This window comes from Saccopteryx bilineata, chromosome 12, assembly GCF_036850765.1.
Source record: "Saccopteryx bilineata isolate mSacBil1 chromosome 12, mSacBil1_pri_phased_curated, whole genome shotgun sequence".
Classification (NCBI taxonomy): Eukaryota; Metazoa; Chordata; class Mammalia; order Chiroptera; family Emballonuridae; genus Saccopteryx; species Saccopteryx bilineata.
The window spans coordinates 2,301,636-2,325,072 of NC_089501.1; the positions used below are offsets into that span (position 1 = coordinate 2,301,636).

At 41.7% G+C, this 23,437-nt stretch overlaps 1 protein-coding gene across 4 annotated transcripts in view; it reads left to right on the forward strand.

Moving 5' to 3' along the window:
- The window catches only part of CRYBG1 (crystallin beta-gamma domain containing 1), a 212,794-nt gene that overhangs the window by 177,514 nt on the left and 11,843 nt on the right, over positions 1-23,437 (forward strand). For all 4 annotated transcript variants that reach the window (XM_066248546.1, XM_066248548.1, XM_066248549.1 and 1 more), the window contains 10 exons: positions 7,320-7,446; positions 9,746-9,781; positions 10,863-11,020; positions 11,705-11,831; positions 11,924-12,069; positions 17,839-17,965; positions 18,167-18,199; positions 19,128-19,240; positions 20,465-20,594; positions 22,711-22,850. In XM_066248546.1, coding sequence (XP_066104643.1) covers positions 7,320-7,446; positions 9,746-9,781; positions 10,863-11,020; positions 11,705-11,831; positions 11,924-12,069; positions 17,839-17,965; positions 18,167-18,199; positions 19,128-19,240; positions 20,465-20,594; positions 22,711-22,850 — 1,137 coding nt within the window. The remainder of the gene's footprint in view (positions 1-7,319; positions 7,447-9,745; positions 9,782-10,862; positions 11,021-11,704; positions 11,832-11,923; positions 12,070-17,838; positions 17,966-18,166; positions 18,200-19,127; positions 19,241-20,464; positions 20,595-22,710; positions 22,851-23,437) is intronic.

The following is a 23,437-nucleotide window of genomic DNA, read 5'->3' on the forward strand; positions in this document are numbered from 1 at the left end:
AGGAAGTGCAGGGTGGAAAATGCATTTTTGTTGTAGGGATTGCCTTATCACAGCGGAACCTGATTCATTCAAAGCTGAGTGTAAGAGATTTTTTTACCTTCCTGATAATTCAAAGGAGGTAATTCACAGCATGTGCCCCTGATATTTCGGGCGGGGCGCAGGCCAGCACACATGGTACTACTTCCTTTAACGTGTTCAACGTGTTCACACAATGCAGTCCAAAGCCCCTAGGATGTTGACCTCACAAGTCACAGGAAACTACACGAGTGTTTTGAAGGAAATGGGAACGTCTCAGAGGGAGGAGAAATGAGCGCTGGGCAGGCTGCCCTACCGCAGGTGGGGGTCTCCAATGTGGGGTGCACAGCACAGGGCGTGTGAAAGGCATCCATGGGGGTGCAGGGAAAAACCCGAAACACTGCAGCTTCTTTATATGTTATTTAAAATCCCCTCCTTTTAAGATTTTATTTTTGTGTATCTTTTCTAGTCAATTCATAATATATTCAATCGTGATATGTAATTTATAAATATTCATGTGTTCAGGGACGCACATTTTTATTAATGACTTATGCATAAGACAATGAACGTGTAATGTGTCCGACGGTAAATACTACAAGAAACAAATTATAGAGAGGGACCGTGGTGTTGTTTTAGGTAAGGTAGTCAGGAAAAAGGCCTGACAGGTAACATTTAGGCAGACACCTGGAGGAAGGTGGGCAGTCGCCCCTGGGGACTGGAGGGAGGCGGGGCGGGGGCGGGGTCTAGGCAGGAAGCGAGCGCAGCATCTGCAAAACCCTGCCCAGCCTGTTTGGGAAACAGCTGGCGGTGGAGCTGGCTGGAGTAGGGTGACTAGGAGGACCCCATGAGAAAGAGGCCTCGTGTCCTGTCGGGCCTCGTAGGCTTTGGGAAGGATTATAGATTGCTCAAAGTGACATGGGTAATCATTGGAGGAGTTTGATCTGATTTGTGTTTTAGAAAGTTCACTCTAACTGCTGTGTGGAAAAGAAACTGCAGTGAGGCCAGGGTGAGAGCAAACAAGTTAGGCCATTGCCGTTTCTAGGCAAGACGTTTTGGTGGCAGTGCTGGTGAGAAATGGGCAGATTCTGGATATGTTCTGAAGGTGGAACTGACACAGGTTATGTGTGAGGGGCTGAGAAGCATCCAGACCCCAGCTTGTTAGAATCTTGGACATAAGTCCCAACATTTATTCGATAGGGTCATCTTTTTAGTTCATTAAATTTGTTCCTCTGGGTAATATTTGAAAGAGCTGCTCCCAAACTAACCCAGGTGTTACTGTTTCTCTTTTACATCAATAGCTCAGCAATCAAATATCAATAAAGAGTCTAGATGATTGGGAGGAGCAGGGTAGGAGGAGGAGTGAAATACAGGAGTTCAGTATTAGAGAAGTGAGGTTGGACATGCAACTGGACATTGAAGTCAGAGGTCAGAAAGGAGACGGTGCCTGAGATTGGAGTTCTGGAGGGGGGTTGGAGGTATACACCTAGGGATCATCAGCATGGAGAAGGCTTTTAAATCCTGCACTAGATGAGATCTCAAAGGGAATTAGTGTAAAGAGCAGAGAAGCCATCTGAGCCTTGGATAGTTATATTTATTGATTGGAATGAAAAGGAGGAATCTAAACAAAACAAAAGTCTTTGTCTTTTGCTGCCTTTGATATTTTCACATCAACAAGATCTAAAGTATGAATGTTGACAAATACCAGTTTTCTCAGAAAATAATGAAATAGGCTTCTGCCATAATATTTTAATCTCAGTGTCTGGAAGGTTTCATGACTCAGGTTTGGGCCCTGTGGAAGCCTAATGAGCTGCACTTACTGTTTCTTACCTTTAGAGTATGTTTAACTTGTCTCATAGCTGGTAGTTACAAACCTGTCAGAGCTGTCAGTGTGTGATGGGCTTGCATGGCATGGACATCTTTTTACTGGCTGTTCATTTCTGTTGCCTCTAGGAGAATAGAAAGCTGTCTTGGATGTCAGTCCAAAGTTTGGACACATTGAACTTGACTGGTCAGCACTGGGACCAGATCATTAGTGCTCTCACAGATCTCCAGCGGGAGTCCTGATGGGTTGACAGAATTCACTGATAATGAGTTCCTGAGCTCCTCTTGCTTTTGTTGGTGCACCGTCCCCTGGACTGGTGCAAGAGAGGTCTTCACTCATGTGAGGGACGTTTTAAAATTCCATCAGGAGATTTAATCTGAATTAGACTCTTTTACACATATGCAGAACGAGAGTATTACTTGTCAAATTTTTATTTGGGAAAATGGTAATTTCAATATACATTTTCTTTTTATATTCTGTTGAGTATAAACTGTTTTTATTTTATTTATTGTTAAGTGAGAGGTGGAGAGGCAGAGAGACAGATTCCGCATGTACCCTGACCATAATCCACCTGGCAAGCGCCCTAGGGGTTGATGCTCTGCCCTTTTGGGGCCATGCTCTGTTGCTTGGCAACTTAAGAGGTAAGGCCATGGTTCCATCCTCAGCACCTGGGGCCTACTTTGCTGGAACCAATTGAGCCATAGTTACGGGAGGGGAAGAGATAGAGAGACTGAGAGAGAGAGAGAAAGGGAGGGGGAGGAGTGGAGAAGCAGATGGTCGCTTCTCCTGTGTGCCCTGGCCGGGAATCTAACCCGGCACTTACACACACGGGCCGATGCTCTACCACTGAGCCAACTGGCCAGGGAAGAGTATAAACTGTTTTTAAACCTTCGTTTTAATAACTAGCTCACACCAGCAGCCATCCTCCCAGAGGCAAGGGTATATCTTTTCTGGGAATATATTTCTATTAAACAAGAAACAAAGAATTTTAAAACTTCAGAGGAAGCATAGAGAGCATCTGTTTTAGCAGCATTATTTAACTAAGGAAGATGGCTTTGACCATTTATTCAATGTTAGGATTAGTCGTTAGCAGAATGGTTGGTAAAATGCAGGTGTTCTGAAGTTAAGAGACATTTTTCTAATAGCCAGATATCTTTTGATCAATTTCATTATGAAATAATTGATCATTTAGAAGAATATGTATATATGTGAATTATGAAGCCTAGTTTAAAAACGAAACACCTTTGTGTGCCCACCACCCAGCTTAGGCCCTCACTGTGCCCACCACCGCTGTAGTACACTGTGTAGCCCCTCCCTGGTCCCATCCTCCTGACCCCTCTCCACGCACAGAACCTCTCTCTGGAATTCTGTGTTTATCTTATACCCTATTTTACAATGTGGCCCTATAGTGTGTGTCCCTGCAATATTTTAGTTGTACTTGCTTTTGAACTTTATAAAAATATTATCAAAGTTCACTGAGGCTTGTTCCTTTTTCTTTACATTGTTTCTAAGATTACCTATATCGATAAGTATATTTGTATTTTATGCTTTGTTACTGTACAATATTCACTGTGTATATTTCCTTGTGGAATATACCATATCAGAGCCTAATTTTTTATTATGAAAGTTTTCAGCCATACACAAAAGGAGAAATAGTTCAGTGAGCATCCATATCCTCTCTACTTAGATTTAATAATTAATATTTTGCCATAGTTGCAGGTATCATGACCCTTTGTTCCTATATACTTCATCCTGCATCCCTTTATAATGGCATTCTCCTGCATAACTATCATGATCACATCTAAGAAAATGAATAATGTCCATGATGATATCTAATCTATAGCCCGTAACCAAATTTTCCCAATTGTCTCAGGAATGTCTTTTATGGATTTTAAAAAAATAATCAAGGTCCAATCAAAGTTTATATAAGTATACTTGGTTTAAGTCTCTTTTAATCTCTAAAGTACTGCATCTCTGTTTCCCATGCCACTGACTTTTTGAAGCATTTAGGGCAGCTGTCTTGGAGAATAGACATCATTTAACTTGTTCTTAGAATTTTGTCTATATTAGGGGTTAGGTCTAAAGGTATGATCAGATGTGGAATGACAGTTTTGGAAAGGACACTTCATGAAGGTATCACCATGTATTTGTGGTTGCATCGTCAAGGTGGCGTGTGCTAACCAGCTTCCCATTAATGATACCAAGTTGGACTGCTTGGTAAAATTGGTGCCTCCCTCACCTTTCCATTGTAAAGGTACATTTTCAGCCCTGGCCGGTTGGCTCAGCGGTAGAGCGTCGGCCTGGCGTGCAGGAGTCCCGGGTTTGATTCCCGGCCAGGGCACACAGGAGAGGCGCCCATCTGCTTCTCCACCCCTCCCCCTCTCCTTCCTCTCTCTCTCTCTTCCCCTCCTGCAGCCGAGGCTCCATTGGAGCAAAGATGGCCTGGGCGCTGGGGATGGCTCCATGGCCTCTGCCTCAGGCGCTAGAATGGCTCTGGTTGCAACAGAGCAACGCCCCAGATGGGCAGAGCATCGCCCCCTTTTGGGCGTGCTGGGTGGATCCCAGTCGGGCGCATGCGGGAGTCTGTCTGACTGCCTCCCCGTTTCCAGCTTCGGAAAAATGAAAAAAAAAAAAAAAGGTACATTTTCCCCTTTGAGATTTCATAGCTCATCCTCTTTTGAATAACCTCAGAGTTGGCACATTCATATTTTATCTTTTGAGTATCCAGTTGGCTTCTGTAAAGTTGGCTAGCTGACATTCATGTGTAGCCATATCTGGAAAATGAGACTTGGGATTCAGCTGGAAATACTGGGTTTGGTTCAAGAGCAATTGAACAAGCTAAGGCCAGTTTTTCTCGTGTGACTTAAAGGGTATTTCTAAAAAAGTAATTACGTAAATTTATTAAAAAATGAATGTATAGCTGGACATTGTTATTACTTCAACAATATTTATTTGTATCCATACATTTGTTAGGTTTTTTTTTAAGAAGCCCAGTTGTACTGTTTATTCATAATTTAGGGTAAAGCTCATTACCTAAGTGCATGGGACAATAAGAGCACCATTAGAAAATGAAATAACACTGTCTGAAGATAGCTTCCCCTCTTCTGATGGCCTCATGGATAATGTATCTTGTTGGAATAGAAATGAGGAAAAATGAATCACTATCTTGTTTGAATAGGATTTAGGAAAAATGAATCATGCTCTGTAAAATGAGTTTTCAAATTCCAAAGTCCATTCAACATTCAGAAATGTCTGAGTTTTCCAGGAGGCTCTTAGGACTCACTCGCCAAGGAAGGAGTCTCAGGGCAGCAGGCTTTGCAAGTGAATCAGTTTGTGTTCAGCTTTGCAAGTGAATCAGTTTGTGTTCAGTTTTTTAGAGAATCCACCTTACCCAGAATGCTTGCTTCTGTAAATGTTAAGTCCTCTGCTTCCGGGAAAGTGAAGTGGGCGGTGTGGGAGGACTCAGCCCCCCAGAACTCAGGCTGTCAGAGGAGAGACTCCCAAACGGGGCCTCGGGCAGCACCCTTTCAGAATCTGAGTTACTTGCTTAGGAGCCATCCATTGTGTTTATGAAAATTGAACCCATTCACTTGTGAGGAGTCAGACTTTGAGGCCCTTGGCTTGTTAGTCTAATAGCACAATTTATGATGAGCTGCCGTTATTAGGGTATGAATGTGTGGCATGCCCGAGGGCATTGAGCTCTAAAAATGTGTAATGCACCCTTAATTATTCTGCTGTGAACAGTAGGGAGGGTTAGAGAAACCATTCTTTTAGCTTCTGTTTTCTTCTGGTTTAGGGCCATGGCAGTGGTATTTTAAAGATAAGCCTCTTTTTTTTTCCTTAATTTTTTTTCTTAATTTTTTTATTGAAATATATATAACATTTGTACACAAAGATTTACAACAAATCAGAAATGTATAAGCTGAGTTAATTTTCCAAGTGTAATCATCACCCAGATCAAGGATCAGAACCTGCCCAGTCTCCCAGAAGCCTGTCACATGCCTCCTCCTGGCTGTGCCCTTGCTCCCACTACCACTGATACCCTAACTTCCAGCACTAGATTCATCCTGATCCCCCACACAGACACCACACACAGCCTCTCAACATCCGTGTGTGTGTGTGTGTGTGTGTGTGTGTGTGTGTGTTGACAAGTCTTCGGTAGGATTTTGTTTGTAAATCCCTTTGTAATTAGTGAGTCTAAAGAAGTTACTGATTTATCCAGGGAAATTTTTAACAAAAACTATCACCTAAAATGTGCCCTCGGGCCAAAATTGGGAGCAAGAGGAAAGCAAAGAAGGAGATGTGGATGCATTTGTTGCTAAGCAATTTCATTTATAGCCATCCCCTTTCTGGAATGGTGTTCTGGGGAACACGGTGGAGAGCCCCAGCTTGGGCATTGGCAAGACTGACTGAGAATTGGATAGTGGAGGTGTTCACCACAAATCCTGTATTTGTTTATGATGATGGCATATAACACCTCTAATATAAAAGTCACTTTTCCAGCTAATTTACCGCCCTGCAACCCTCCCAGGAGCCAGTGAGTTGATAAGGCGCTGCCCAGCCTTTAGAAACAGCTCTAACAGGCATGATTTCCTGGCCTCCAGCACATTAGGGTAGGGTGGGGCCTCCGGCCCCCTGGCCACAGCAGAAGTGACTAGCCTAATAAAAGGGTGTGGTATTGAAAATTCATAAAAATTCAAGAACTCACAAAGGAGTAAGTAGCCTTACAGATCTTCAGGGCCCGGGAGGACAGCACTGTGCATTGTCATACTCACAGTGGTGACCCTGAGTCACTGTGAAATGCACCCCTGGAATGAGAAAAACTGCCCTCACAAAAGGATTAGGAGCCTGGGCCAGATGGCCCTGCACTTGGTGTTTACAGCTGTGTGGCCCTGGGCAATTTATTTAACCTCTTCTGTAAAATGGGGACAATAGTTCTCCTTCCTCATAGCTTGTTAGGAGGATTGGATGAAATTCTGGGTGACATTCCTTATTAAGCTCTGGGTGGATGTTAGCTGTTAGTAATTTTTGACACTGTGACAAATGAGTAAGTGGAATATCCTATTCTTTGGTTACATATGAGATGTTGCCTTTTTAACACAGCCTGAGACTTCCTGGCTGGGGCCTCTCTAAATACACACAGAGCAACAAGATAGCTGCAGTTGACACTTGGGCCTGACTCCAAGGTCAGCTGTACTTTTAATACTTGGAAGTACTAGAGATGATTACACTTTGAAGCACTTAGAATATAAATTAAAATAAGTGGACAAAACCTGCCAAGGAGATAAGCAAAGACTCTTTGGACGAGGCGCAAGTAATGGTTTATTCCTCGAGTCAACATTGCCCCGAGTGTAACTGTACACCATCCAGGTCTGTCTGCGTCCTCTCCTGTTCTCTTCCTTGCTCATTGGTGGGGGCCTGTGTACCGCTGAAACAGATGATGAGCTGTCTCTGTTCCTTTCCTTCCTTGCTGCTCATTTAGATGGCTGATTTATGAAGAACCTGGATTTCAGGGCGTCCCTTTTATCCTGGAGCCTGGTGAATACCCCGACTTATCCTTCTGGAATACAGAAGTGGCGTACATTGGATCCATGCGGCCTCTGAAAATGGTAAAAATGACATGTAACAGACTGTTCTTGGAGCTGGTGATTCTTTGACAGCCTAACATCAATAATTCACAGAATGTGACTCTGAAGCAACAAAGCATACTTTTAAAAACATATGCGGTAGATGGAACTTACTGCTAGATAGAAATGATAGAAAGGGTAACTGGGAAAAAGCAGGGACACCGCGGACCAGCCCATTGCAGGGACAGGAGCCTGGGCTGGGGGAGGCTTTGGGGGCACTGGGGCTGCATGTCTAAATGCATGTTGTCTTCTTCCCGAGTATCTGCCTTAGAAAGGGGCCTGTGCTTCCTGTGCCCCACCCTCGTGCGGTGCCTTGTTCTTTGTTTCTGGTGCTAGACGCTGAGCCTTGGGAGGACTCAGGCTGCCACTGTCCGGGCCCCTGTGTGGAGCACAGAGTGTGCCACAGTGTTAGCAGGTGCTCACGAAATACGTGTGGCCTGGGAGGGGCTCTCCTTGCAAACAAGTTTTTAAAATTCCACTTTGCAGTTATCTTTTGAGTCAGTTTTAAATAAATGAGAAGTTCAGGAAGATAACTACTTTAACTTTATCCCTTCTGCCAAAGCTTGTGGTTTACTTACCTATATGTTTGCTGGTCTTAATGTAAACGATTTGGGGCTTTTTTTTTCTAAAATCAAATCCACTTTCAAAGAACAAGGTTTTGTTAGTTTTGTGAATGTATCAGAGAATTGCTTTTGGTTTACAAGGCAGTTTTCAATGATAATCTATAAAACTGAATTTTATGGCATTTAAATAGGATTACTTTGGGGAAGAATACATACATGATAGTTATACTGGCTTTGGTTTGATGACAAAATCAGCCACGTTTCTTTATAATTATAGTTCATTTGGTACATTTGATCATCTTTGGCTGAGCCTTTCTTAAAGCTGTTAAGTGTATATTGGTGACAAATATCCCCCTGCCTTTCTCACTGCTGATTTGAGCTCTTACCCTGTTTAATATTCCTATGAAATACTTTTTCTATGGTTTATTTTTAGTAAGTTTTAGGGAATTAAAAAAGTTTTTATTATATATAAAAAAAGTTCTTATTATAAAAAAATTAAAATAGTTTTTACTATAAAAAACTATATATGTAACCCTCCCTAGGTCCATCCTTTGGGATGTTTTAAATTTTCCCTAAACATTTAATTATTTCAAGAGTCCTGCAGATCATATTGTGCACTTATGTGAACTTCCAACAGTTGGCAAGCTATGGATTGCAAAATCAAATGCCTGCAGGGGCCAAGCAGCAAGCGGACGGTGGTGAGGCTGGCTGGGAGCGGCCGGAAGGGGGAAACAGGCAGCCCAGAGCTGGCGTCCGGGCTGGAGCTGAGCACAGTGTAGGGCCAGTGAGTTCAGGCAGTGAAGGTTGCTGCCTGGGAGGGTTTGGGCCCCAAGATGTCAGGTCTTAGGACTGCTGTTTAAGTGAAGTGAGGAATAAGCCTTTTTTTTTTTTTGAGAAATTTACTGAGTTAAAAACAACAACTAAAACTTACTGGGTTAAAAAACACACCTAACATGTAGATCAGGGGTCCCCAAACTACGGCCCACGGGCCACATGCGGCCCCCTGAGGCCATTTATCCGGCTCCCACTGCACTTCTGGAAGGGGCACCTGTTTCATTGGTGGTCAGTGAGAGGAGCATAGTTCCCATTGAAATACTGGTCAGTTTGTTGATTTAAATTTACTTGTTCTTTATTTTAAATATTGTATTTGTTCCCATTTTGTTTTTTTACTTAAAAATAAGATATGTGCAGTGTGCATAGTGATTTGTTCATAGTTTTTTTTATACTTTGGCCCTCCAACGGTCTGAGGGACAGAGAACTGGCCCCCTGTGTAAAAAGTTTGGGGACCCCTGATGTAGATGCATCTTAGAGACCACTTGTGTGAGACTGCTCTAGACTGCCTTCCTCATGTCTTCATCTGCATTGCTGGTTGTTTTAGAACCGTTTCAGTGTAAATTTAAACACTAGAGTGTATACTCTCACTGTGAGGTTCGATGGCTTACCATAAACTGCCACGTAAAATACACAAAGGTACCTGACCTCTGGTGGATAAAGCATCAACCTGGAACGCTGAGGTCGCCGGTTTGAAACCCTGGGCTTGCCCGGTCAAGGCACATATGGGAGTTGATGCTTCCTGCTCCTCCCCCTTCTCACTCTTTGTCACTCTCTCTTCTTTCTGAAATGAATAAATACAATCTAAAAAAAAAAGAAATAAAAAATACTAAAAGGTAATATGTCAGCAAAGAACTATTTTTCTTACTGTGTTACTTTCTTTTCAGGGTGGACGTAAAGTTGAATTCCCTACAGATCCAAAGGTAAAACTGTGTGTTTGAAATCTTACTCCTGCTCTGTCCCTCTGAAGAGAATACTTCTGTGATTTTATAGTTCATCCTCCATAAAACATAACTGCAGCCAGAGAATGTTTTCCCAACTTACACGTGCCATGCTTCAGGCTGGCGGAGATGCCAGTGGCGCTGGTTGTCGCTAACAGCATGTGCAGCCGTGGCTCACAGTTTCATTGTCATGTCACGTTTACCATGTGTGGCTGCACTGGCTAATCGCAGGGCCTGTTGCTGCTTGCCAGACAGCCAGAAACAAACTTTCAAGACAAGTTCTTTTTCCTCCAAAACGCTCTTCCTGCTTCTCACATCTGTGACATACTTTGATCTATAGAGTGTTTAATTTTTAAAACAACTTAGGCCAAACTAAAGAACCAGAAAATTTGAAGATATCAAAACAAAAACCAATTATTTATAAACTATCTTTGAATCTTAGCTTTGGGCTATACCATGTCAAGAAAAAACAATCCTGATTTTTAAAATTACAAGATACTATTATTTAGCCTGACTGGTGGTGGTACAGTGGATAGAGCATCTATCTACCTGGGATGCTGAGGTCTCAGGTTTGAAACCCTTAGGTCACTGGCTTGAGCCTGGGATCATCAACATGATCCTATGGCTGCTGCCTTGAGCACCACCACCCCATCCCCACCCCCGCCTTGCTCTGCTGCAATCTGAACCACTCTAGCGCCTGAGGTGGAGGCCGTGGAGCCATCCTCAGTGCCTGGGCCAACTTTGCTCCAGTGGAGCCTTAGCTGCGGGAGAGGAAGAGAGGGGTAGAGAGAAAGGAGAGGGGGAGGGGTGGAGAAGCAGATGGACGCTTCTCCTGTGTGCCCTGGCCGGGAATCAAATCGAGGACTTTCACACGCTGGGTCGACGTTCTACCGCTGAGCCAGCTGGCCAGGGCCTATTTACTTAATTGTTAAAAAGTATGATGAGAAAAATTTAATTTAATTTTTGTTCCAGGACTTAGTGTTGATAAATGACTGATTTAATGTTTAGCTATTATAATATTTAACTTCTTACAAATTACTGGTATATCTCATTTCCATTACAGGTAGTTATTTATGAAAAGCCTTTCTTTGAGGGAAAATGTGTGGAACTAGAAACAGAAATGTGCAGTTTTATCATGGAAGGAAGTGAAACAGAAGAAACCGCTGGAGAGGAACGGTTGCCGTTGGCATCTGTGGGATCTGTGAAAGTTCTCAGAGGCATGTAAGTGGATGGGCGTAACTGGAAGAATTTCTATTTTTCCCTCTGTAATCCAGTCATAAACATTCCCCTCTCCCAAGATCATTCTAGATCTTATGGTGGAGACAATGGCAAACGTGTTCTCCTCAGCCAGTCATGACCTGGACTTGGCAGCAATCTGTGGGCTGCTTTGGGGTCCGTCACTGGGCAAGGCTGATATATTGGCCCATTCAGACTGATCAGATCTGCAGTCATGCTTATTAATATCATGCTCCAAACTGTTGAACTGTTAGTTTGCTTTCTTGTAATGGTCATATTTTACACTTTATAGATCTTTACATTTCCTGTGGAAGTGTACACCGCAAGCCAAAACTACATAATATTTCAATTATCATTTGAAGATAGTATATCCAGTTTTATTTGCTGATGTCCTTTTGAGTCAGTTCTTATTACACACACACACACACACACACACACACATTTTCAGTCTCTCCTCCTATCCTCCTTTACAGAACGTTGTTGTATGTTTCTAAAATTGTTTTCTTGGGGCCATTCTGTTTCTTAATTTTAGAGAAGAATCCCAGTGGTCATAATGTATGAGTCCATCTCTAGCTTCATAGCTATTTGTATTTGTCAATGAAACAGATATACATTGGAAACATTTTAACACCCCTGAGAATGACTACTTCATGTTTTTTTCTGCTGCAGATGGGTTGCTTATGAAAAGCCTGGATTTACAGGTCATCAGTACTTGCTTGAAGAAGGAGAATACAAGGACTGGAAAGGTTGGGGAGGTTACAATGGAGAACTTCAGTCTTTACGACCTATATTAGGTGTAAGTTAAAGAAAAGCTACTGGCTAATACTTAGTGTTTTGGGACAATAAATGGATAGCCTTTGAATTTTCCATTCTTTTTTTCCTCAATAGGATTTTTCAAATGCTCACATGATAATGTACAGTGAAAAAAACTTTGGATCCAAAGGTTCCAGTATTGATGTATTAGGAATTGTTGCTAATTTAAAGGAGACCGGATATGGAGTGAAGACACAATCTATTAATGTACTGAGTGGAGTGTAAGTGAAATGATCCAGTTGGGATTTTTTTTTTTTTTTTTTTTTTTTTTTGGTGACAAAGAGACAAAGGGCTGGATAGGAGAGACAGACAGGAAGTTAGAGATAAGAAGCATCAGTTCTTTGTTGTGGCTCCTTTGCTGTTCAATGATTGCTTTCTCATATGTGCCTTGACTGAGGGGCTACATCAGAGTGAGTGCCCCTTGCTCAAGTCAGCAACCTTGGACTTTAAGCCAGCAACCTTTGGGCTCAAGCCAATGACCATGGGGTCATGTCTATGATCCCACACTCAAGCCAGCAACCCTGCACTCAAGCTGGTGAGCCCACGCTCAAGCCTGAGACCTCAGGGTTTTGAACCTGGGTCCTCTGCACCGCAGTTTGACACTCTATCCACTGTACCACTGCTTGGTCAGGCAACTCAGTCAGGATTTTAAACATGGGTTTCACCTTGGCTTGTGTTAAACTTATACCTTCTCTGACATAGAGAATTAAACTAAACATTAAATCAGTCATTTAATACCTACTGCCACAATATTTTCATAACTGCATTTTAAACTCTTCCTCGTATAACATTTTTTCATGTGTAGTATAACACTGGAGTAGGCTTTGGGGTTTTCTGATAGAAATCTACAGGTGCACTTTCCTTGTCATTCTGCATGGAAAGATCTCATGAATTTCTTACAATGGGAATCAAATAGTGACAGTTATTTAACTTTAGAAACCTGAGGTTGGGACGAAGTCTCATTCCATTATCCTGTGGCTCTACAACTGCCCTATTTTATTTCTTCACTGTTATTTTGACATAAAAACTGTTTCACTGTAACTGGAGTTAGCAATTGAATGCTTTGTTAATGCTAAACTAAGTTTTTATTGAAAGATGACTAGTCAAGACTCTGGGATGCAGGTGGCCACAAGCCAACCTAGATGGGCGCGGGCGATAAAAGTGGAATCTGTTGGCTTACATAACTGAAATTTCCGGGAGAAGATAATACTTCAGTCCTGGCTGGATACAGGGGTTCAGACACTGTCATCAGAACTTGGTGTCTCTGTGCCTTGCCTGGGCTTTCTCTGTGTCGGCCTCACTTGGGGCAGGCCTTGTCTGCCTGGTGGCCTGTGGCAGTGTCATCTGGTGTTTGTCCTCCCATCTCATTACTTCCAGTGAAAAGAACTTCTCTTTCCCACAAAAGTGCCAGGGGTGATTTTGATGCTGCAGGCTTGAGTCATGTGTACCTGCCTGAATCAGTCACTGTAACCAGGGCGATGGCTGTGGCTGTGTGTGCCCACCCCTGGAGCTCAGAGGCAGGTTCAGTCTCACCGGAGCTGCTTATGTATGATTGGGGTGAGCAGTTTCTGAGGAAAATCAGAAAGAATGAGCACAGACACTGGATGGCAAAAAAAAAAAAAAAAAAAAAAGTCTATTAAAAGCAGTTCTGCGATTATTCTTATGATCCAGGCTGATGTCAGTTACAATTTGTTATGAGTAAGATTATTTTAAATGGTTAAGTGAAATCTTTTCATTGGTTCTGTTGAAAGTGCTTGATGTTAGGTTTTTTTATGCCATAAATAATAACATAGGCCATTTGAATCGTAAAACCTCAACTTCACTGTGTTTCGTGGGGCCTTCCACAAGCCCTGGCTGTTTGATGTGTGTCTGTGACGTGCTGTGCTTCCACTGTGAGTCATGTTCACCACATTCTTGTGTCGGTTGTTGCTTGTGGCTCCATCTTGGCAGAGTGACATTAGGGACTTCTGGGTCTTCTGTTCTAAAGAGATGCTTTCTACTGGGTCTGCTCTGGAGCCCTAACATTCTAGAATCTGCCAGAGATAAAAGGAATGGTATCTATGGCAGAAGGCATCTGAAATATTGCCGCAGCCTTTAAAGTTAATTTTTAGAAGGAAGCTACAGCTCACAGGTCTATGTGAGCAAGCAGTTGTACATTTTGATCCTTCCCAGGTGTGTTGGTCCAATTAGTCAGAACCCAGTCATGCACCCAAGAAGAGGGTGCTGGGTAGAATTTCCTGGGACATTAATGTGGATTATGCTGTTAGCATAAGTAGAGTTACTGTACCCAAAGCAAGTTTGTCTTTTTTACCCAGCCCTTGTTTTATTTCAAATCACTTTCTCCCATAAAATGTTGCTTTTATGTGTTTCTATTTTTAGTCATTTCCAGTCGCATTTCCTGGCATACACTTTTTTTTTCTGGGTGTAGCAGTTGTTTTGGTATTGGGGGAAGTTGACGGGAGTGTGCGTACACACACCACTTCCTTTCAAACTCGATGGTTGTAGAAAGGCTTCTTCTGTATTTACCCCTGCTAGCAGCTTCCTCATATTTCATTGCTCGTTCGACAAATACTTATTGAGGTCTGTTATGTACACAGCATTATATTATGTCCTCAAAGAAGTTATAATATTTGTATAAAACATAATTATTATTACAGAAGACATAGGGATTAAGTGCTTTGGGAATCCACCACAGAGAGATTATTTTCCAGCTTGAACTCAGGGAAGACTTTGGAGGCACTAGCGCTGGAGGTGGGCCCCAGGGGATGGGAAGGTGGAGGCTGCCAAGATTTGAGGGAAGAAGACAAACCTATTTGTCTGTAATAGTTTCAAAGAAAAATTATTTTACTGACTTTATTATTTTTGGTAAAAAAAAAGCATTTCAGTTTCATCCTTTATTTCTTGGTATGGAACTCAAAGTCTGAAAAAAGATTTGAGAGTCTTCTTCTGTCTCTTCCGAGAAGTTCACTATCACATGGGAAATAAATCCCCGAGGTGGTAAACTTACTATTGGCCCTAAACAAGTACAGTCTTCAGGAAGGATACTCATGAATCCAGCAACTGAGCTTTCAGGAACTCCATTCCGTTTCTTACTGGATTATCACACGGGCCTCCTTTACACAGCTCTGCTAATCAATTTCTAGTTCTATGCTATGCTCTTGCTCAAATACTTTTTTTTTTTTAATGGCTACTTTTTAAAAAACTAAAGTCCTGTTGTTTTAACTTTTTTCCTCTTCCCGTCCACAGAGGGTGGCTTGCCCTGCAGCCCTTAAATTCCGAGCAGTGATTCTAGCAGGCTGGGACCTGCTAGCACTTGTACTCACCTCTCACCCTCAACCCCCACCAGCCTTATAAACAAGAAGTGCTGATTCATGTGTACAGAATACATTTATACAAGGACAATAAGGAGTGTAGGAAATTTCTTAAGAGTCTCGAGTATAAGTAGACTCTGTATCATAGGTATACCAGAGATCTCAAATCCGAGTGTTGGGTTTTGTTTATTTGGGGGGGGGGGGGTAAGAAGCATCAATTTGTAGTTGCATTACTGTAGTTGTTCATTGATTGCTTCTCATACATGCCTTGACCCGGGGGCTCAAGCCCAGTCAGTGACCTCTTGCTCAAGCCAGTGACCTTTGGGCTCAAGCCAGCGACCTTTGGGCTCAAGCCAGCGACCTTGGGATCATGCTGATGACTCTGCACTCAAGCTGGTGACCTTGGGATTTCAAACCTGGGTCCTCAGCGTCCCAGGTCGATGCTCTATACACTGCGCCACCACCTGGTCGGGATGAGTGTTGGGTTTTTTACCCTCATATTCGTGGATCATTCATCTGGGGGCTGCATCAACACAAATGTCAGTACAAGTAAAATCGTAAATGATTTTCTTGTTTTGACTTCAGTGAACTACTTGGTTTACCTGTGTGTTGGGTGTTTTCTTACATGCAATTTAGTGATATAGGAAAGTACTTGTACGTGTTAGTAAAAAAGTACTGGATAAAGCTTCCTCAGAGACTCGCTCAGTTGCTGCCATCTCTCCTGCACACTCGGTCTCTCCTCCTCTCTGCCTTTCCCCTTCCAACACTGAAGTCAAACAACCAAGCAAAAAGGCCTTGTAACCTTTTGTTTTCCTCTACCTTAGACCAGAGTCGTGCCAGGAGTATCTTTTTCTGGTAAGAGTTTATCTTGTTTAATTTTTTTAAGCCCTGGGTCTTGTAGGTTTTCTTGCCATGCAGCTGTTCCCGCCCACACAGTCATGCACGCGCCCCTGCCTGCTCTCGCTTCTCTGCACAGCAAAGGTGGGGGGAGGGGCGCGGGGGCGCGCACAGGCACCCGTGGTACAGTCTCAGGCGGCACGGCACTTAATACAGGAACCCCCTGACTTATAAATGAAACTATGCAAGCTTTCACAAAGGGTGAGTGGCTTCTTGTCAGTTGTCATGACCACAGCTAGAACCAGGTCTACTTGTTCCTCACCTCACAATGTTAAAGGATAAGTTTTTTAAATTGCTAATGAGGCGCTGAAGTAGGGGGGCATTCTTCTCTGAAATAGACTGACTAGTACTTATAGCGGTTTGTTTATGCAAATCGCCAGAAGTTAGAGTACAGATGGTAGCTGTCCTGAGCTACTCATCTCAGGAGACTTTTGCAGGGTTCTTTTTCTTCTTTATGGCTGTTCATTTCCTAGTAATGACTGTAGTTCAGTTTTTAAGTTAAGCCCCTTAGATAGTAAAATTGTAATCTGTTCCAATGATGAAGTGTGTGGACTGTTTTAAGTATGGCTTGAATCCTTAGGAAACTTTCTAGGGCAAGTGGCGGTTCAGGTTGTGAACTGACGAGAACCTGGAGAGCCTCAGGGGACTCAATCATGAGTTCAGTCATCCCTGGACACTAAGTGATTGTGTCACCTTGGACAAGTCACTTCACCAACAAATAATTCCATGTGATGTTTCTTACTCATCTGTGAGCCTTTGAGGGCAAGGATTTTGTCTTTTTCATTTTTGCATACCTATTGTCAATCTAGTTCCTCACACATGGTGAATGAGCAGTCAGTGTTTGTTGAATGAATAAATGAATTAACTTTTCTGTGTCTTTAGGTTTTCCCTTCTATAAAATAGAAAAATCAGTACATCATTAATGAGATAATAGATGTAAAAGCATTCTGGAAAGTTCTTAGTATGTACACAGGCATATAGGTCTTATTCCCTTAATCTATGAGAGGATCAATAAGGCCATGAATTAACTGAGGAGAAGACACTTGAATATAACAGAATTGGAAAACTTTCTCCTTCTCAAAGACTTTATCTTTGGGTAGGAAATAGCATCCAATAAGTTGGTTTTGTTGATTTTTTTTTTCTGAGTGTAGATCATTTAAAAGATAAATGGAAGCATTTCAAAGAGATTTGTTTTTAGTATTTCTGAGCATGTGTTCAATTTTGCTTATTACATAGCTGTGTGATGTTGGAAATCCTGTTTAAACAAAATTTTAGTTATTTAGCTGTTTTTTATTTTTAAGTATGTATTTCTTCTGTCAACTTTTTTTCAGTGTGGTTTGTTGTGTACAAGAGACATAGCTTCCTATAGTACTGTATTTCTGAAAAAAATTAATGTTGATAACAAAGAGAATTCTAACTTGCCTACTAAAAGAACTTTGACAGCTATATAAGGTCCAAATTATTTCCTATGATCAAATTAGAAAGAAATATATATAAACATAATTCCCCTGGAGCTTCCTCAAGGTATAGGACTGGATAAGTGAGCATAGCAAAAGGCCCAATAAAGATACTTTTTCACTTGCCTCTTTGATTTGTCATCTGTACACATCTACATGCTCCTAAACGATTAATGGTGAATCAGGAAAATTACTAAGATTGCTGGTTAGTAAAACAAACGAAAGTTTCTATAGGATACGTAGTTAGCTAAAGGTGTGTGATCATTTTATTGTATATATAAACTATGAGCTACTATATAACAAATCAATGTTTTTGTTTCTTTAGATGGGTAGCCTATGAAAATCCCGACTTCACAGGAGAGCAGTATATACTGGATAAAGGCTTTTATACCACTTTTGAGGACTGGGGAGGAAAAAATTCTAAGATTTCTTCTGTTCAACCCATTTGTTTGGTAAGGAGTCATATTTTTGTATGAGGATATTTAACTGAATTCTGGATTTCCTTAATGTGTGCTTCTGGTTCATGTAATACTCAACACTGTAGAAGCTATGCTGGTATCATTTTTAACAGGAAGTGCTAACATGGAAGAAAAATGTTTTTAAAGATTGCTGCTCTACTCATTTCCTTTTCTCTTCCCTTTAAAACTTTTTAGGATTCTTTCATTGGCCCAAGGAGACAAAATCAGGTAACTTAAAAAAATACCCTATTTTTTATAGTTAGGGACTAGCCACTGAAAAGCTGAATTTACATGTAAAACTTCAGACATTTGGAAGATTTTGTTAGTTTTACCCATTTTTGTGCCTGAATGCATAACTGCATTTTAAAGTTAGACTTAAATTTCTTAATGCTTGATAACATTGACCCATATTTAAATACTTCTTATAAAATGCTCTCTCTAGGTATTATTGAATTTTATATCATTCTATTGAGTTAGAGTTTACATGAATAGACCAAAACTGATGTTTTAAATAATACATATAGTTATTGTGATAAACAGTACAATGAATTTTCATATTTGCTGTGTCTGCATTAGACAAACATTTTATATGTTCCCTTTATATAGTCTCTCTCTCAAGCCTTTGCATGCTGACTGTCTACATCAATGGAAGTGTTACATTTGTTATTTGGGTCTTTAATGGAGGTGTTCAGACAGCCATAATTATAGAGGCACAAACATCACTGTGGCCTCCGATACTGGCATACACTAGATTCTAATAAGTTAGCAAGTGCCTTCCATTGAGAGGGAGGAAAACTATACCGTTTGCAAAATATAGTTTCTTGTAAATGTTAGAACTGGTGAACAATTAATTTTGGCCACAATAAAGCTTCCAAATGCCTCACAGCTTGTTAGGACAGGGTGATCTGGAGAAGGCTGCCTCTGTGGTTGGATTGCCCTTTGATGTCTCTGTGAGTGAAATTAAGCCATCGGGAGTGGTACAGCCAAAGTATTTCTAATTGATCATTTATGTAAAAGTAGAAAATTAAAGGATTTATAAAATTCATATTAGTTTACTGTAATAAGAGTGAACAGGTTGTGTTTGGGTCATCATTTCAAATGCAAATTGTCTTAATGTCTTTACAAAATAATTTTATTTCTATTTACTTTTTCAAAGATTCACTTGTTTTCGGAACCACAGTTTCAAGGTCAAAGTCAAAGTTTTGAAGAAACAACTAGTCAAATTGATGATTCATTTTCTACCAAGTCATGCCGAGTTTTAGGAGGCAGGTAAGCAGCCAGTGAACTGGCAGAGCCTGGTTGCTGGGAAGATAGATAGACCTCAGCATCAGCAAGTACTGAGTGACACGCTAGTGCTGGGTCCCCTAAGAAACCACCAAATGCAAGGCCCTGGAAGTCCTGAAGTATACTTTTCAGTGAGTGCCGGACATCGGAGGGTATGGAGATCAGCGTGGGTTGGAGACATTAAAGACCCCTCTTTTGTGGGATGGGAACCAGGTTTTCCACTTTCTAGGATACCCTTGGAGCAACCTGTGCCAGATGTGATAAGGAATGAAGTCTAATAATATTCCAGTATTATTCATATAGTTGCCATTATTCGTATAGATTGTTTATGGTCTCAATAGCACCATCATGTCGCCTAGCATGGCAGAGTGGAAAGAGCACTGGCTTTGCGTTCAAATGCAGATTTACAGTAAAACCCGCACCATGTATTAGCACGTACCTCCACCTCTGGCCAGGCTCCTCCTTCCTGCCTACCTGGCTTCATTTATTACCATCAGACATTTTTTTGTTTGAGTATTGTCTGTCTCAGCTCACTAGAATGTAAACTTCAAGCTAGCAGGGACTTTGTTTTGGCCTCTGCTCTATCCCCAGCGATGGAAAAGTATCTGATACACAATTAGTCCTCAATAAGCATTTGTTAGATTAAAAAACAAAAACGAAAGACTCTCCCAGGCAAGCATGGTAAGTGGGCATTTTATCAATAAGGCTGAGGCCCAGAGGCTGAGTGACTCATTTAAGTCACTGTGGTGTTTTGACTCTTGGCCCAGTGTGGAGGTGTTGGAAGGGAGGGTAGAGGAATGTGAGAGGAATTTTAGGAGGAAGTCGGTGGACCCAGGTGACTGACTAGCGAGGAAGGCTGAAGGATTATCCAGAGCACTCCAGGGCTTGATAGCACTACCTGGCTGGGAGCCTGGGGCACCCCTGAGAGGAGCAAGGGGTGTTGGGAGGTGGAGAGGTAAAGACATGAATCATTTCATTGAGAGAGAAGTTTTATTTCCCAAATGCAAAGCGTAACAACTGACTTACTATGAATTTGCCACAAGAGTGAATGCAAAAAATATGTCCAGACATTTTTGAAGAAAGAAAGAACACTGTGAACCACAAGCATTGTGTTCATTTTAATGCAAGCTACCTCTAAAAATCAAATTTCTTGAACAGGAATACTTAAATCACGTATTATACTTTTGTGTGTGGTTTTTCCTACTGTAGCTGGGTTGCATATGATGGAGAAAATTTCTCTGGTAACCAGTATGTGTTGGAAGAAGGCCAGTATCCATGTCTCTCTGCAATGGGATGCCTACCTGGAACGAGTGTGAAGTCTCTTCGTTTTATAGATGTTGTAAGTATGTCAGTGTGAATACAGCCTTACAGAGATGCATGACTCACACAGGTGATGGTCAGAGCAGAAAGCCAGCAGGTAGACATACTCAGGGCTTAAAGTGAGAGGCAAGGAAAATAGATGCAGTAGAGCTTCCTATTCTGTAACTTCTTGGTTTCTTTTTAGCTCTTTAACACGTGAGCTGTTTTGTTTACTGTTTCGTTAGGCTCCCGGGCAGTATTGACTGGGTCCTGGCTCACTCCCTAACGGATTAGGCCCCTCTCCTATTTTTTTTGTTTCACACTTGATTCTTATTTCTATTCTTGTCCCCTTTACAGACGCCCCTTCGAAGGTGTGTGGAATACAGCTTCCATAGTCTCAGAAAACATGTTTTCAAAAAAGTATTATGCTATCGTTCTCATTGCATTATAAACATAACTCAATACTTACATTAAAAAATATTAAGAGCTGTCCATTATGCTATATGTAATCTAGTTCATTGATTCTATTCTATCACTGTGTTTTACTTGTTTAATTCTCACCTGTGTGCCCCCACAGGCCAGTGTGGGAGTCTCAGGCATATACAGTAAAGGCTGGGTTTGCTGGGTTTTCGTGCAGGAGTGGGCAGCTTCTCTGAGTGCTCCCCGATTCTGCCACTTCCCTGGGTTCATTTTCTACTTCATTGCCATTGCTGAGTGTCCTGACTTTTTAACTTTTGAAGGATTTGGGTAGAAAGTATTATCTCAGTGTTTTACTAGTAAAGAGGGTGGTATCTCATATACTTCTTAGTCATTTGGGTTTTCTGTTCAGTGAATTGCCTGTTTATATTTTTACTCAGCTCTTTATTTTATAATTTCCTGTATCTTTAATTGTGGTTATTGATTTGCAGAAACTCCTTACTTAGAGTTTTAAAATCTATTACTCTGTTGTTTTAGAGATTTGTGATCAAATGACTTCTCCCAGTTTATCACGTATGTGAATTCCAGTTCACGTATGTGAACTATCAGACTATTATAGTCTGCCTTTTGGAACAGAAATCTTTAATTTTGATGTAGTCAAAGCAATATTCAATAGAACAGAACTGGAAAATAATGTTCAGAGAGATGGCAGTCTGAGTGTGTTGTTTTGGAAATATTTTAGCTTTTGGTAGCTGGTCACTCATGAAAAGCTTTACACATATGTAGTTGGTTTTATAGTTTTAAAGGCAGAAAGAACATGTGTGATTTGGCTTTATCTCATCCCTTCCTGCCTGTTCAAATAACTAAAATGTTGGCCTTCTTGAGATGTGAAAATAGTAGTGGTGAAACACGCATGCTGTGGTAAGCTTCATTAGCTTCCTGATGCCACACAAACCACCCTGCACATTAATCTGCTCTGTTTACTGGTGAACAGAGTCTACATGTCAGGGCACATTCACATGAATGAAGCCGTGAGTTCCACACCCTTGCCACAAAACTTGAAGCAGGTAGGGAATTTTTGATGTATCATTTATGATTTTAGGATCATTATCATTAGAGCTAAGTCTAGGGTCATGAGGGTCTATAATTTGAAAATAAATGACAGTTTGAACATAAGGCTTTCCTCCTGTATTTTTCTCTCTCCTGCTATCAGTGTTCCTACAGGGAATCTTGGGAGCACAAGCGCACAGAACTATCATCTACTGACAATTAAAACAACAAAAAAAGACAGTTGAAAATGCATGCACGGGGAAGGTCCCTTGCGTAGCAATTCCACTGTACCTCTAGACCCCAAAGACGGCAGTAGCCCCCCGACCCTCACCATCTACACCCATAGCTTTCCTGTCCCAGCCCCTCCTTACCCCAATAGACAGTGGAAGGATTGAAAATAAATTCACTGGACGTGTTGATATTCCAGGCATTTGTGCCTGCGAGATCTCTCATCTATTACACCATTGCCATTTATCTGCCTTTCTAGGCAGTAGGAAGACTTCCTGGCCCTCCTTCCTTCCTCTCTCCAGCTTTGGAGTGTCTAAAACAGCTAGACTTCCCGGGAAAGGAGTTAAACAGGCCAAGCCTGGCCAGGTCTTGTGCTCTGTCATGTAACAAAGATGATTTTCATATAAGTTCAAACTGTTATCAAAGATGGGGAATGGAACATTACTTTTGTTCCCACACAGGAATTTTCTGAACCAACGATTATTCTTTTTGAAAGAGAAGACTTCAAAGGAAAAAAGATCGAACTTAACACAGAAACAGTTAACCTCCGATCCCTGGGATTCAACACGCAGATACGCTCAGTTCAAGTGAACGGTGGCATGTAAGTGAGTCACCTACTTGTTTACTCAGCAGAAGAGTTGACTTTAAAAAATTAAGTTTGGCCCCATTTCTTTCTCTCCTGCATTACCGTAAACAAAGAGGTATATGCTCCCTGTTTCCTGTAAGGGTTATTACTTAGGCACCTTCACAGTGTACTGTCCGCGTTGGGAAGAGCCGTGCATGAGGCATCTCTCTCCCTCCAGGTTCGGAGCTGACTCCAGGGAAGGGCTGTGCCTGATACCTCCCCAAGTCCCAGGGCGCGTTATGGTGCTCTGCCAAGCAGCCATCAGTAAATTGAGCACTTTTTTAGCAAGCAAGACAGAGCTCGTTTTTCTTTCACTTCGAAAGACCAAGTCCTTGATTCTGGAGTGAGGGCCGGGTGTTCCGTGCCGGGGAGTGGGGGAGGACAGGGACAGGTCAGTGCAGGAAGATTGTTCTCAACCTCGAATAACTGTGACATTAAGTAAGATGTAGAAACGAGTGAGAACTATCAATGTAATAAATGTTTTCAATAAAGTATTTTTCTTTCCTTCACAAAAACTACAGGTGTGACTATATATACATGAAATATTAGAGGGGACTATGTAT